General features: G+C 36.3%; 1 protein-coding gene across 3 annotated transcripts in view; it reads left to right on the plus strand.

Moving 5' to 3' along the window:
- Nucleotides 1-16,020, plus strand: part of LOC117323332 (putative cysteine proteinase CG12163) — a 51,200-nt gene extending 35,180 nt beyond the window's left edge. For 2 of the 3 annotated variants that reach the window (XM_033878479.1, XM_033878481.1), the window contains exons 13-18: nucleotides 10,253-10,333; nucleotides 10,777-10,896; nucleotides 11,862-11,926; nucleotides 12,597-12,690; nucleotides 12,898-12,956; nucleotides 13,845-16,020. In XM_033878479.1, the coding sequence (XP_033734370.1) occupies nucleotides 10,253-10,333; nucleotides 10,777-10,896; nucleotides 11,862-11,926; nucleotides 12,597-12,690; nucleotides 12,898-12,956; nucleotides 13,845-13,919 (494 nt within the window). In that variant the 3' untranslated portion in view covers nucleotides 13,920-16,020. The remainder of the gene's footprint in view (nucleotides 1-10,252; nucleotides 10,334-10,776; nucleotides 10,897-11,861; nucleotides 11,927-12,596; nucleotides 12,691-12,897; nucleotides 12,957-13,844) is intronic. The other variant, XM_033878480.1, reaches the window with a different exon arrangement.
- The last annotated feature ends 12 nt before the right edge of the window (nucleotides 16,021-16,032 follow it).

Raw genomic sequence — 16,032 nt, forward strand, 5'->3', positions numbered from 1 at the left:
TCTTGGATTTTGACAATTGAAGTTTGTTATCGCTATTTCTGAGAAAGTACTGAAGGGATCTTTCTCAAATTTCATATGTAGGCTCCCCTTGGTGCCTAGTTATGCATATTGCATTTTGAGACCAATTGGAAAACAACATGGCCGATAGGCAGCCATCTTGGATTTTGATAATTGAAGTTTGTTATCGCTATTTCTGAGAAAGTGCTGAAGAGATCTTTCTCAAATTTCATATGTAGGCTCCCCTTGGTGCCTAGTTATGCATATTGCATTTTGAGACCAATCGGAAAACAACATGGCCGACAGGCAGCCATCTTGGATTTTGACAATTGAAGTTTGTTATCGCTATTTCTGAGAAAGTACTGAAGGGATGTTTCTCAAATTTCATATGTAGGCTCCCCTTGGTGCCTAGTTATGCATATTGCATTTTGAGACCAATCGGAAAACAACATGGCCGATAGGCAGCCATCTTGGATTTTGATAATTGAAGTTTGTTATCGCTATTTCTGAGAAAGTACTGAAGGGATCTTTCTCAAATTTCATATGTAGGCTCCCCTTGGTGCCTAGCTATGCATATTACATTTTGAGACCAATCGGAAAACAACATGGCCGACAGGCAGCCATCTTGGATTTTTAGCCCACCATCATCAGATGGTGGGCTATTCAAATCGCCCTGCGTCCGTGGTCCGTCGTCCGTCCGTCCGTCCGTCCGTCCCTCCGTCCGTCCGTCCGTAAACAATTCTTGTTATCGCTAATCCTCAGAGAGTACTGAAGGGATCTTTCCCAAATTTTATATGTAGGTTCCCCTTGGTGCCTAGTTATGCATATTGCATTTTGAGACCAATCGGAAAACAACATGGCCGACAGGCAGCCATCTTGGATTTTGACAATTGAAGTTTGTTATCGCTATTTCTGAGAAAGTACTGAAGGGATCTTTCTCAAATTTCATATGTAGGCTTCCCTTGGTGCCTAGTTATGCATATTGCATTTTGAGACCAATCGGACAACAACATGGCCGACAGGCAGCCATCTTGGATTTTGATAATTGAAGTTTGTTATCGCTATTTCTGAGAAAGTACTGAAGGGATCTTTATCAAATTTCATATGTAGGTTCCCCTTGGTGCTTAGTTATGCATATTGCATTTTGAGACCAATCGGAAAACAACATGGCCGACAGGCAGCCATCTTGGATTTTGACAATTGAAGTTTGTTATCGCTATTTCTGAGAAAGTACTGAAGGGATCTTTCTCAAATTTCATATGTAGATTCCCCTTGGTGCCTAGTTATGCATATTGCATTTTGAGACCAATCGGAAAACAACATGGCCGACAGGCAGCCATCTTGGATTTTGACAATTGAAGTTTGTTATCGCTATTTCTCAGAAACTTATGAAGGGATCTTTCTGAAATTTCATATAAAGGTTCCTCTTGGTGCCTAGTTATGCATATTGCGTTTTGAGACCAATTGGAAAACAACATGGCCGACAGGCAGCCATCTTGGATTTTGACAATTGAAGTTTGTTATCGCTATTTCTCAGAAACTTATGAAGGGATCTTTCTGAAATTTCATATAAAGGTTCCTCTTGGTGCCTAGTTATGCATATTGCGTTTTGAGACCAATTGGAAAACAACATGGCCGACAGGCAGCCATCTTGGATTTTGACAATTGAAGTTTGTTATCGCTATTTCTCAGATACTTATGAAGGGATCTTTCTGAAATTTCATATGTAGGTTTCCCCTCGGTGCCTAGTTATGCATATTGCATTTTGAGACTAATCTGAAAACAACATGGCCGACAGGCAGCCATCTTGGATTTTGACAATTGAAGTTTGTTATCGCTATTTCTCAGAAAGTACTGAAGGGATCTTTCTGAAATTTCATATGTAGGTTCCCCTCTGTGCCTAGTTATGCATATTGCATTTTGAGACTATTCGGAAAACAACATGGCCGACAGGCAGCCATCTTGGATTTTGATAATTGAAGTTTGTTATCGCTATTTCTGAGAAAGTACTGAAGGGATCTTTCTCAAATTTCATATGTAGGTTCCCCTTGGTGCTTAGTTATGCATATTGCATTTTGAGACCAATCGGAAAACAACATGGCCGACAGGCAGCCATCTTGGATTTTGACAATTGAAGTTTGTTATCGCTATTTCTGAGAAAGTACTGAAGGGATCTTTCTCAAATTTCATATGTAGATTCCCCTTGGTGCCTAGTTATGCATATTGCATTTTGAGACCAATCGGAAAACAACATGGCCGACAGGCAGCCATCTTGGATTTTGACAATTGAAGTTTGTTATCGCTATTTCTCAGAAACTTATGAAGGGATCTTTCTGAAATTTCATATAAAGGTTCCTCTTGGTGCCTAGTTATGCATATTGCGTTTTGAGACCAATTGGAAAACAACATGGCCGACAGGCAGCCATCTTGGATTTTGACAATTGAAGTTTGTTATCGCTATTTCTCAGATACTTATGAAGGGATCTTTCTGAAATTTCATATGTAGGTTTCCCTCGGTGCCTAGTTATGCATATTGCATTTTGAGACTAATCTGAAAACAACATGGCCGACAGGCAGCCATCTTGGATTTTGACAATTGAAGTTTGTTATCGCTATTTCTCAGAAAGTACTGAAGGGATCTTTCTGAAATTTCATATGTAGGTTCCCCTCTGTGCCTTGTTATGCATATTGCATTTTGAGACTATTCGGAAAACAACATGGCCGACAGGCAGTCATCTTGGATTTTGACAATTGAAGTTTGTTATCGCTATTTCTCAGAAAGTACTGAAGGGATCTTTCTCAAATTTCATATGTAGGTTCCTCTTGGTGCCTAGTTATGCATATTGCATTTTGAGACCAATCGAAAAACAACATGGCCGACAGGCAGCCATCTTGGATTTTGACAATTGAAGATTGTTATCGCTATTTATCAGAAATTGCTGAAAGGATCTTTCTGAATTTCATTTGTAGGTTGCCCTCTGTGTCTAGTTATACATATTGGATTTTGAGACCAGTCAGAAAACAACCTGGCTGACAGGCAGCCATCTTGTATTTTGAAAATTGAAGTTTGTTATCGCTATTGTACAGAAGGTACTGAAGGGATCTTTCTCAAATTTCATATGTAGGTTCCCCTTGGTCCCTGGTATTGCATTTTGGGACCAATCGGAAAACAACATGGCCGACAGACAGCCATTATCGCTAAATCTTAAATTTTATATATAGGTTCCCCTTGTTTAAAAAGTACTAGATCTAGAGGGCTGTTTCTGAATTTACACAGATTAGTAAGACTTAGAAGAAGGGAAAAGTAGAGAAAAGATCAATCTGACATGGAACCTATAAAGATCATTCAATGGTGGGCGCCAAGATCCCTCTGGGATCTCTTGTGATAATTGAAATTTGTTATCGCTATTTCTGAGAAAGTACTGAAGGGATCTTTCTCAAATTTCATATATAGGTTCCCCTTGGTGCCTAGTTATGCAAATTGCATTTTGAGACCAATAGGAAAACAACATGGCCGATAGGCAGCCATCTTGGATTTTGACAATTGAAGTTTGTTATCGCTATTTCTCAAAAAGTACTGAAGGGATCTTTCTCAAATTTCATATGTAGATTCCCCTTGGTGCCTAGTTATGCATATTGCATTTTGAGACCAATCGGAAAACAACATGGCCAACAGGCAGCCATCTTGGATTTTGACAATTGAAGTTTGTTATCGCTATTTCTGAGAAAGTACTGAAGGGATCTTTCTCAAATTTCATATATAGGTTCCCCTTGGTGCCTAGTTATGCATATGACATTTTGAGACCTATCAGAAAACAACATGGCCGACAGGAGCCATCTTAGATTTTGACAATTGAAGTTTGTTATCGCTATTTCTGAGAAAGTACTGAAGGGATCTTTCTCAAATTTCATATGTAGGTTTCCCTTGGTGCCTAGTTATGCATATTGCATTTTGAGACCTATCGGAAAACAACATGGCCGACAGGCAGCCATCTTGGATTTTGACAATTGAAGTTTGTTATCACTATTTCTGAGAAAGTACTGAAGGGATCTTTCTCAAATTTCATATATAGGTTCCCCTTGGTGCCTAGTTATGCATATGACATTTTGAGACCTATCAGAAAACAACATGGCCGACAGGAGCCATCTTAGATTTTGACAATTGAAGTTTGTTATCGCTATTTCTCAGAAAGTACTGAAGGGATCTTTCTCAAATTTTCGTATTTAGGTCCAATTGAAGTTTGTTATCGCTATTTTACAGAAGGTACTGAAGGGATCTTTCTCAAATTTCATATGTAGGTTCCCCTTGGTCCCTGATGTTGCATTTTGGGACCAATCCGAAAACAACAGACAGCCATTATCGCAAAATCTTAAATTTTATATATAGGTTCCCCTTGTTTGAAAAGTACTAGAGGGCTGTTTCTGAATTTACACAGATTAGTAAGACTTAGAGGAAGGGAAAAGTAGAGAAAAGATCAATCTGACATGGAACCTATAAAGATCATTCAATGGTGGGCGCCAAGATCCCTCTGGGATCTCTTGTTTTTTTAGTTGGAGAAAGGTTAAAATTTGTAGAATTTTATTTTAACAATTTCAAGGATAACATGCTGATTTGTAACTTAGATCACCTGTCTGGTGTAGGTCAAAATTTGCAGAATTTCATTTGAACAATTTCAAGGATAACGTGCCCATTTGTAACCCAGATCACCTGTCTGATGTTAAAGGTGTGACGGTGATTAAGACAGGTGTTGGCCAGGTAAAGGGAGATCGATGTCACGACCATTGTCTCCAACAGATAAGGAGCTGATAGCTCATCACGGTCATTGACATGTTTCAGGTCACAAATTTTATTTAGGATGGTAGAAATATGTTATAACTTATTTAAATGTTTTGGTTTAATAAAAAGATATTTTCTCTATATAAGGAATATCTTTAAGGAATATCTATCAGAAATTGGAAATAGTTGTTGTATTTACCAGAAATCATTAAATTCAAATTTTATGTTTAAGCAGTACTGCAATCCTTCAGAATTTTTTGAAAGGTCAGCATCAGACCACAATTTCTGATATTAAAAAAGAACCATGTGTCTGTTTAAAGTTATGGCCCTAGATCAGATGGAAATTACCTAGAGTAATCAGTATCATTTAGTTCCCTTAGAATTAAACCATAATGCTTAATTATGTTATACATTGTAATTCAAAATTTTAAAAATTTTTTTTTTTAAAGAAATGTCAGGAAACTTATTTGCGAAACACCGGGGTATTAGATTGCATTCCATCTGTCTCATTGGTTGCAGCTCATGTTTCTGAAGCGTAACTCCAAAACCATTCTAGATACCTGGTAACAACTCGTACATTCATTGCTCTAGTGGTGCCTTTTGATATAGAGTGCTTTGAATTTTTCATAATTTTCCTGTTATCATGGAGAAAATGTAAATAATCCTAAATATTACAATTTATTGCATTTTTGCCAGTGAAATATAGAAATGTTATCAGACTAATAAAACTTCAATTTTCACAGCAGCGATGACCAATCAGAGCAAATTTGTATTACATGTATCTCATGGAAACTTGTTGATTTTTCTAATCGAAGCGAAGATAGATAAATTGGTTATTTTGCTGTATTTCTGAAATATTCAGACTAGTTTTTGAAAAAAATACTCGCTTGACGTTAGCTCTTCATGCACAGATTATCCGATAACAGCGGAAAACTCTTAATATTGTGTTGATCAGTCCTTTCAAAATGGTGCCGTTAAGGGAGTAAGGTCACCAAGAGATTTTAATTTTGTTTTTACCAGAAAGTATATAAAATGCAATAAAAAGAAAATTGAATGGTTTCCCATTAAAATAACATATATTTCACTCGTATGACAGAATATTTCAATATTTTTCACTCATGCTTCGCACTTGTGCCTATTGGTATGCCTAAAATGGAGTGGTTTTCATTTCTCATAATTTATCTGTAACCATGGAAACAAATGGTTGAAAACCTAAATATCACACTTTATGCAAACAATCAAATTCATACATGATAGGTAATTTCCAATTCTTTAGTGGGGCACTGGGGATATTGATGACTATATCTTTTTATTCCTCACTTCTCAATTGGTCCACTTAATCACCACGACTTCTGCTTGTTGACTAAGGATGTATATGGTCAGGCACAAGTAGAAGCCCTTTCTACAATTAACAAGCTGAAATTCTGTAGATCACGAATTATGTTTATATTTTATAATTTGTTTGATTATACTTGTGTTGTTGTTTAGAAAATTTAATTTGGTTGGTAATTTTGGTACGTGGCATACTCGTGTTCAACTCGGCCCAATCCTAAAATACCACAACAACTTGAAATTAAGCAGCGCTCCTTACGAATGTGAATATTGGCAGATGCACTCTTTGTCATTTCTTATTCTTGGACAAGGCTAATGATAAGATTCCCAGATATCAGCGGAGTGTAACAATCACCTGTTTTGAGGTCCTTATGTGTGTGAGTCCGAGATAGCATGATTGTGCCGGGGCCACCACCTGCCGTCTCTCACCAGCTTTTGACTACTGTCTGACCTCTATATTATTCAGGCCATGTAGATAAGGATAAGGCAGGTTACGCATTTGGAAATTCTCAGAATTATATTTCGATTAATTTGATATATTACAACACTTACTTAGTGTATTCAACACACTAGTCAAAAATGAAATGCGGTAACCCAGCAAAACATCCTCGACTTTGGTGATAAAATTTAAATCAGTCTTTATTTTTTGTCATTTAATTCCACAGATTCTTCATTAAACCAGCTTATCTTTTAACTATGATCATCATGATTTCTTTAAGACATTTACTTTTGAACTGAGGGATTGACACTATCTGACATAGTAATGAACTATCTTTACTTTTTAATACCACGTATAGGGCTGCTTGTCTTTCTGTCTGTCCGATTCTTCATTTTCTTATCAGACAAACCTCAAGGAGAACTTGACAGAGGTCAAATGGGTGACCCTCTGAGGTCAAATTGAAATAGATAGAGGTCATCTGGGTAACCTTCTAAGGTCAAAGTGAACAAGACATGTAAGCTGTGACCTGAGATCAGAGTGAATGAGACAGAGGTCATCTGAGTGACCTTCTGAGGTCAGAGTGTCACCAGTGTTCATTACTATGTATAACTACAGAGCCTATGTATGGTAAAATATCCTTCTAAAGAACTTTTTCATCTAAATACCAGTGCAAAAACAAAGCTCACGAAAGGTGCTACCTGCATCTTCATTGGTTTTTAGGTCACCTGAGACGAAGTCTCAAGTGACCTATTCTAATCGCCTTTTGTCCGTCGTCGTGCGTCGTGCGTCCGTAAACTTTTTACATTTTCGACTTCTTCTCCAAAACCACTTAACAAAATTCAATGAAATTTGGCAGAAAGTTTCTATGGCTGAAGGTCAACCAAAATTGTGAATTATATGGTCCCCACCCCCCAGGGGCCTGAGGGGTGGGGCCAAAAAGGGTCAAATTGACTAAAACTTCAAAAATCTTCTTCTCTACTCTCAGATATGGTGGAGTCAAACACTCTTTATAGATGGAAGGGTCTTAAGGTGCTTTACCAAAATTGTGAATTGCATGACCCTGGGGTCTCACGTTTGCCCCTGGGGAGGGGGTAAACTTTACTATAGTTTATATAGGGAAATCACATTTTTGACTATTATTTGTTGGATTTGTATTGGAATTCATTCTAACTTGTATCAAATTATCAGCATGGGATGACACTTTGATGTTATGTACATGTTGGCCCTAATTGACCCCCAGGGGCTGGTGGGCGGGGCCAAAAATGGTCAAATTGACTAAAATTTCAAAAATCTTCTTCTCTACTCTCAGATATGGTAGAATCAAATACTCTTCATAGATGGAAGGGTCTTCAGGTGCTTTACCAAAATTGTGAATTTCATGACCCTGGGGTCTCACGTTTGCCCCTGGGTAGGGGGTAAACTTTACTATAGTTTATATAGGGAAATCACATTTTTGACTATTATTTGTTGGATTTCTATTGGAATTCATTCTGACTTGGTTCAAATTATCAGCATGGGATGACAGTTTGATGTATGTACATGTTGGCCCTGGTTGACCCCCAGGGGCTGGTGGGCGGGGCCAAAAAGGGTCAAATTGACTGAAATTTCAAAAATCTTCTTCTCTACTCTCAGATATGTTAGAATCAAATACTCTTCATAGATGGAAGGCTCTTCAGGTGCTTTACCAAAATTGTGAATTTCATGACCCTGGGGTCTCACGTTTGCCCCTGGGGAGGGGGTAAACTTTACTATAGTTTATATAGGGAAATCACATTTTTGACTATTATTTGTTGGATTTGTATTGGAATTCATTCTAACTTGGTATCAAATTATCAGCATGGGATTACAGTTTGATGTTATGTACATGTTGGCCCTGGTTGACCCCCAGGGGCTGGTGGGCGGGGCCAAAAAGGGTCAAATTGACTGAAATTTCAAAAATCTTCTTCTCTACTCTCAGATATGTTAGAATCAAATACTCTTCATAGATGGAAGGCTCTTCAGGTGCTTTACCAAAATTGTGAATTTCATGACCCTGGGGTCTCACGTTTGCCCCTGGGGAGGGGGTAAACTTTACTATAGTTTATATAGGGAAATAACATTTTTGACTATTATTTGTTGGATTTCTATTGGAATTCATTCTAACTTGTATCAAATTATCAGCATGGGATGACAGTTTGATGTTATGTACATGTTGGCCCTGGTTGACCCCCAGGGGCTGGTGGGCGGGGCCAAAAAGGGTCAAATTGACTAAAATTTCAAAAATCTTCTTCTCTACTCTCAGATATGTTAGAATCAAATACTCTTCATAGATGGAAGGGTCTTCAGGTGCTTTACCAAAATTGTGAATTTCATGACCCTGGGGTCTCACGTTTGCCCCTGGGTAGGGGGTAAACTTTACTATAGTTTATATAGGGAAATCACATTTTTGACTATTATTTGTTGGATTTGTATTGGAATTCATTCTAACTTGGTTCAAATTATCAGCATGGGATTACAGTTTGATGTTATGTACATGTTGGCCCTGGTTGACCCCCAGGGGCTGGTGGGTGGGGCCAAAAATGGTCAAATTGACTGAAATTTCAAAAATCTTCTTCTCTACTCTCAGATATGTTAGAATCAAATACTCTTCATAGATGGAAGGCTCTTCAGGTGCTTTACCAAAATTGTGAATTTCATGACCCTGGGGTCTCACGTTTGCCCCTGGGGAGGGGGTAAACTTTACTATAGTTTATATAGGGAAATCACATTTTTGACTATTATTTGTTGGATTTCTATTGGAATTCATTCTAACTTGTATCAAATTATCAGCATGGGATGACAGTTTGATGTTATGTACATGTTGGCCCTGGTTGACCTCCAGGGGCTGGTGGGCGGGGCCAAAAAGGGTCAAATTGACTGAAATTTCAAAAATCTTCTTATCTACTATATGTTAGAATCAAATACTCTTCATAGACTGACCCCATTAGGACTGATGGGTGGGGCGAAAAAGGGTCAATTTAGTTGGCCAAAATATTTCAAATCTCAGGTGACCGTTAATGTGTACGGATGAGGTGGGAGGGCATAACTTAACTTCATCAATATTGACTCAAAATAGATTTGTTTATTTATTTAATTATTTATTTCAATCCATCAAGATGCATATGCAGAATTGATTACAAATTACTACATGTTTAACATAGGTGCACAAATATCATACTTAAAGAACTCAAGCATAGCACAACTTTGATTTAAAACGGTCTTGCACTGAATGCACCAAAGTAGGCATGGTAATCTTATTAATCTATGAATTAAGTTATGGCAACCTTTGCTTCTAACTTTAATGAGAACAACCTTTGCTTCTAACTTTAATGAGAACAACCTTTGCTTCCAACTTTAATGAGAACAACCTTTGCTTCCAACTTTAATGAGAACAACCTTTGCTTCCAACTTTAATGAGAACAACCTTTGCTTCCAACTTTAATGAGAACAACCTTTGCTTCCAACTTTAATGAGAACAACCTTTGCTTCCAACTTTAATGAGAACAACCTTTGCTCCCAACATAAAACTGCCATTGATGTGTTAGAAAAACTGTCAGGAATGTGACCAAGATATTTAAAATTCTTTTGTACTTGTTGAATACTGAATGGTTTACCTGTTATTTACAGCACAGAATCATACATCAGTTTTACATGATTACAGCAATGTTTATTAATTGTCATGGTTACAGAGCTGGTCGACTGTGACAAGGTAGATGAGGGCTGTAATGGTGGACTGCCCAGCCAGGCCTACAAAGAAATCATCAGACTCGGTAATATCTCCCATGTTCACTTCTTTGTAACGCCATTTTGTTGTCATTTGTCTAGATCAAGAGAACTTCAGGGAAGTGTTCAAGTCAAAGAGAAGAATTGCGTTGTATGTCCGTTACTAACCTGACGCCTTTAGGCTTTAATTCCAGAAAAAAATGTGACCTGTTGCAGATATTTTAGATATATATATAAGTCAGAAATCATTTAAATCAAGAATAGTTTTGTTTATCTGTGCTTCTTATTTTTACCTACCTACCTGTATTAATGATAGCTGTACTTTTTACCTCGATTTACCTGTAATGAGATTCTCCTTACCTTGATTTACCTGTAATGAGATTCTCCTTACCTTGATTTACCTGTAATGAGATTCTCCTTACCTTGATTTACCTGTAATGAGATTCTCCTTACCTTGATTTACCTTTAATGAGACTCTCCTATGTTGTAGGTGGCCTGGAGACAGAAGCCAGGTACAAATACGAGGGCGAGGATGAGAGGTGTATATTCAACAGGTCAGATGTCAAGGTGACCATCAACTCATCTGTGTCCATCTCCAGTGATGAGACAGGTAGGTTATAGACCTCAGAGACTTTAATGTCGGGGTCAAGGTGACCATCAATTCACCTGTGTCTATATCCAGTGATGAGACAGGTAGGTTATAGAACTCAGAGACTCTAATGTTGGGGTCAAGGTGACCATCAACCCATCTGTGTGACCATCAACTCATCCGTGTCCATCTCCAGTGATGAGACAGGTAGGTTATAGAATTCAAGTGTCTAAATGTCGGATGTTTAAGTGACAATCAACCCATCTGTAAATTTTGTGTCCATCTCCTGTGATGAGACAGGTAGAACTCAGAGACTTTAATGTCACACATCAAAGTGACCATCAACTCATCCATGTCCTTCTCCAGCGGCGAGTCAGGTGATTTAAAGAACTCAATATCAGGTGTCATGATGACCATGAACCCATCTGTGTCCATCATCCTGTGGTGAGACCGATAGGTTATAGGATGCATAGTCTTAATGCAGGATGTCAAGGTGGCCATCAACCCATCCTTATCCATCTCCAGTGATGAGACAGGTGGGTTATAGAGCTCATACTCTTATGTTGGAGGTCAAGGTGACCATCAACTCCTCCGTGTCCACCTCCAATGATGAGACAGGTAGGTCATAGAATGCAAGAGTCTTAAAGCCAGATGTGAAGGTGACCATCAACCCATCTGTGTCCATCTCCTGTGATGAGACAGGTAAGTTGTCAAGGTGACCATCAGCGATGAGAAAGGTTCGAGAGATAGAATTGAGTTCAGAATCATTTAAATTATCCAATAACTTAAAGGTAACATGTGAGTATGATGTGAATGACTTCTCCTATATATACAATGACTTAAATGATAAGGTGGTGTTATTTTCTTCATCTTATATATTATCTTCATGAATGGCAATAGAACATTGTACGAAACACCTGTGTGGTAGGCAGTGTGAATTTATTTTTTTAACAGTACTTCTATATAATTGTTCATCTTTTATACAGAAATGGCAGCTTGGCTTGCAAAGAATGGACCCATCTCTATTGGCATCAATGCGTTTGTTATGCAGGTAATTAAGTAGCGCGCACCATTCAGTTTGTCTGTGACACATGTGGCAGTTATACCAGTAGGTCTGCCGCATCTAGGCAGTTTATCGCTTATATTTACGTTCTATTAATGAATCGCAAATTAGAATTTATTAAAATCTCATGTCAATGTGACTTTACAATGTATGGCGGCCATCTTTGTTTACATTTTTTGCAAGTGAGATATTCATACGCCCTCAGGGCAACTTCAGTTATACTCTCATAGATGAAGCTGCTTTTGGTAGGGATTTACTAGTAATATATAAGGGCATTGCCACACCAAATGTAAATATGTACATAATATCAGATAATTGGCCAACCAGGTGAAGATCTTTGTAATGACTAAAGGGAGGTAACTGGTCAGGATGTGGATTCTATCTGTACTTATTAATTCTGCAGTGATGGACAATGTGGTAAATGTGGGTCTGATGGACTGTAATAATTGTGTACTGCCTGTTTAAACCTGGTGTTGTTAGGATTATATCAAATATTTCTATGACTTCAAATACGTTTGAAATACAATGTATATTGCCAGAGTCAAAAGAAAATGACTGAAAATTAATGATGAAATCTGTGTAAGTATCTGATTCTGGGATGAATGAAGAAATTCTCTAAATTCTTCAAGAACATAATTAGTGAATTGTTACCTTACAGTTTTACATGGGAGGAATATCCCACCCCTGGAGTTTCTTCTGTAATCCCAAGGAGCTGGATCACGGAGTTCTCATCGTAGGGTATGGTGTTGACCGTAAGTATAAAACATATTATCTATGTCATATTATATAATACACGTTCATATTTATGGACATTATCTTTAAAAAAAAAAACTGCAAAAAACATAATTTTATTATAGGCCCAAAGAATATATTTTTGGGTTTTATAATTATTATAAAAGACTGCAGTTCATCAAAATTTGTCATAAATTGCATCTAATTTAATTGTTTGTGTTGTACAGAAAATGGTACGCCTTACTGGGTGGTCAAGAACAGCTGGGGACCAGACTGGGGAGAAAAGGTACGAGCTATCCCTCCGAATCTTTGTTTGTTCCTTATCAAATGTGGACCCTTTTGTTTAAAGACTGTAAATTGATTCATCCAGATTTCATTTACTGGTTGTAGGAATTTCAATCTACAAATTCGTATACACTTTTAGCACTCATACAGTTTGCAAATAAGTATTTGTGGCCACCATTATCCAAGTCTGAACGATTTGTTACCTACAAAATATTAAATTGGATCATCAGAATCACTCGGACTTACATCATACAGAACACTTTTACTATCTATTGTAACCGACATCTGACTGTGATTCTTACAAACTTTTAAATAGAAATTACATAATTGTGATATTTTTTTTCCCTTTTGGTGATATTGCCAAACTATAGACTTCTCTTGTAAAATTTTAATAATTTCAACAGAAACTAAGAACTCAAGATTGTACTTTTAAGGTTACATGGGTCAAAAGTAAAAACTTTAACTGAGCAAGTTCATCCAAAGTTAAAAGTGCTAAACATTACTTTTCCTAATTTCAAGTTAAAGCACACTTTCAGGAATATTTTAAGGTTTGACCTTTAGAAAGAGTCTAATTGCCATGCATTCCAGTTAGTAACAAGTTCGTTGGTCTAATGTAATGTATGATTTCAGACCTAAATCCAGATGAACTTGCAAATTTAAATACAGGTCTTGTAACCTCAAAAGTCAATCTGTCGATAATCATCTGAAAGCAAAGTAACATGGCTGTTAATAGGATGTTTAACAAAATAAACCATAAACAAGATCATTAGGTCTGCCTAGATTTCATGAAGAACAACTCTGTTCTCATCTGTCCAAGCATTTGGACCATGATACAGGAATTTCCCATTTGTATAAGTAATCCCTCACTTAGTTTTGTTTGTTGTTATAGGGATATTACTTGGTGTACAGAGGAAGTGGTGTGTGTGGTCTCAACACCATGTGTACGTCTTCTGTTGTTGACTAGTGAAACAAGGATATGTGAAACAAGGATCTGTGAAACAAGGATCAGTGAAACAAGGATCAGTGAAACCTATCAACACCTGAAACTGCCACTGAAGACTGTATCTCATCAAACTTTCTCACAATGGAGCTGAAACTATACGTATAGCAAATGTATTCCTTATTTAACCGGCCAAAGTTACAGAAGACCATGGAATTAAAGGGCAGAACCTACTGAAGATTTTGCTGAAGAAATATATTAGCTAGTGAAATCATGACATCTGCTATAATTGGTGTAACAGCTGATAGAACAACCTGCAATGTGTCTACTCTATCTTCTTTAGTTAGTAGCAAATAATCATGAAAACATCCACATGAAGTTACATCAAATGTGTACCTTCATGATGGTTGAAAATTATAACATTAAAAATGTTCAAATCTCAAATTAATTTTCAATGAGTTTTATTGAAATCAACAAATATGTCCGTTCCCTGTATTTTACATTCATATATTAATTGTGCAACACTATATTTTTCAAAAAGTAAGCATATTTTGTATTGTTTTGCCGAGTTTTATATTTGTATACTTGGAAGGCTGGCATCTTCAAAATAAAAATACATGTATAATTTAACGCTTTTACTCCTTGAAAATTTCAATCTGCCATATTGTACTGATATTTTTTATTTAAATACTTATTCTGGAGAGATAGCATATATTTGTTCCCTGTATTATATACAATTTATTGTTAAACATTTTCATTTTTCTGAACAACATTTGGTATTGTTTGTTGGCGCTTTATAATCTACAATAATAATCTGCCTTATACTGGTATTTGTCTCTACTGCGAAAGTCATGAAGTGAGACTGTGGTGTTACTTTTCCGGCGATATTTGTTTTGCAATACATCAAATTTTGCTTGTGTCTATGATGTATTCAGGGTGTCTCCATATTAATATATGGAGAGTTTTGGGTTGTATTTTTTTTTTAGATACTGAAATTTTAGTGCATCTGGAGTTTGCTTAAAACTTTGTATATTGACAAAGTGGAACATAATTTATTACGTGTAATTCTTATATTTATTACAAAGAAAAAAATACATATGGTGTCATACATTAGATTTGTAATGTTGACCAGTTATATGAAAGTATCACTTTTTCTTCTACTCCAATAACACTCAGTGGCATTTCTACTTAATAAACCCAGAGTACTCCGATGAAATGATTTTTGACAAGTTGAGCACACTATTTCTGTTCAATACAAGAAATAAAATTTGTGACTGATTTTTTGACATACACTTGTATTTTAAATGTTTTTACAGCATGAATATCCTGTTGTTAGGAAAGTTGTAACGATTTTGCTGTATAAACGTTCAGATGTTTCCATCAATATTGTATACAATGTAGTCTTCATGTTATTGTTTTGTCCGTTTGTGCCTGATGTACAAGTGTAAATAATATTATGCAACAAATGAGACCACTACCTACATGTACTGAACTGAAACATTTTATATACATGTATTTGATGTTTTTATCTTTCATAGCCGTTTGATATTAAAAATTGAACAATTTTCAAGATCTGAAATTAACTAATACAGTATTAATTGTTAGACTTTTTTTTTACGTCCTTTTCAAATGTTAATACAATTGTTTTCAATTTTTGTCAGATTGCTAAAATATCTATGAAGCTAAACACATGATAATGAAGACAAATTTCAGAATTATTTAGAAACTAAATCAGTTTTTGTTTAAATTTTTAGATTTAAACATTCCAGTATACCTTGTATCTTTTAAACAAAGATGCATATCTAAATATTTTTTGTTATTGTATTTCACATTTGTTACAATTTTTTGTTCACCTTAAAATGATAAAAAAAAAAGAAGATATATATATATGATTTAGATAAATAATCATGCGACCTAAATTACTTTGACATTTTGAAGGACACATTATGTATAATACAAAGTTTATAATATGCATGTACATATATCAGTACATTTAAACAGAAATTGATTTGGTAATGTGCAAATTTTTTTTGGTAAGTAAATATTTTTTGTATTCTCTAGAGTCACTTTGATGATCAACTTTGTACTTATTGGAAAAAGGAAATAAAAAAATTTGGGAGCAGAATGGATTTGTGGT

Source organism: Pecten maximus, chromosome 3 (genome assembly GCF_902652985.1).
Source record: "Pecten maximus chromosome 3, xPecMax1.1, whole genome shotgun sequence".
Lineage (NCBI taxonomy): Eukaryota > Metazoa > Mollusca > Bivalvia > Pectinida > Pectinidae > Pecten > Pecten maximus.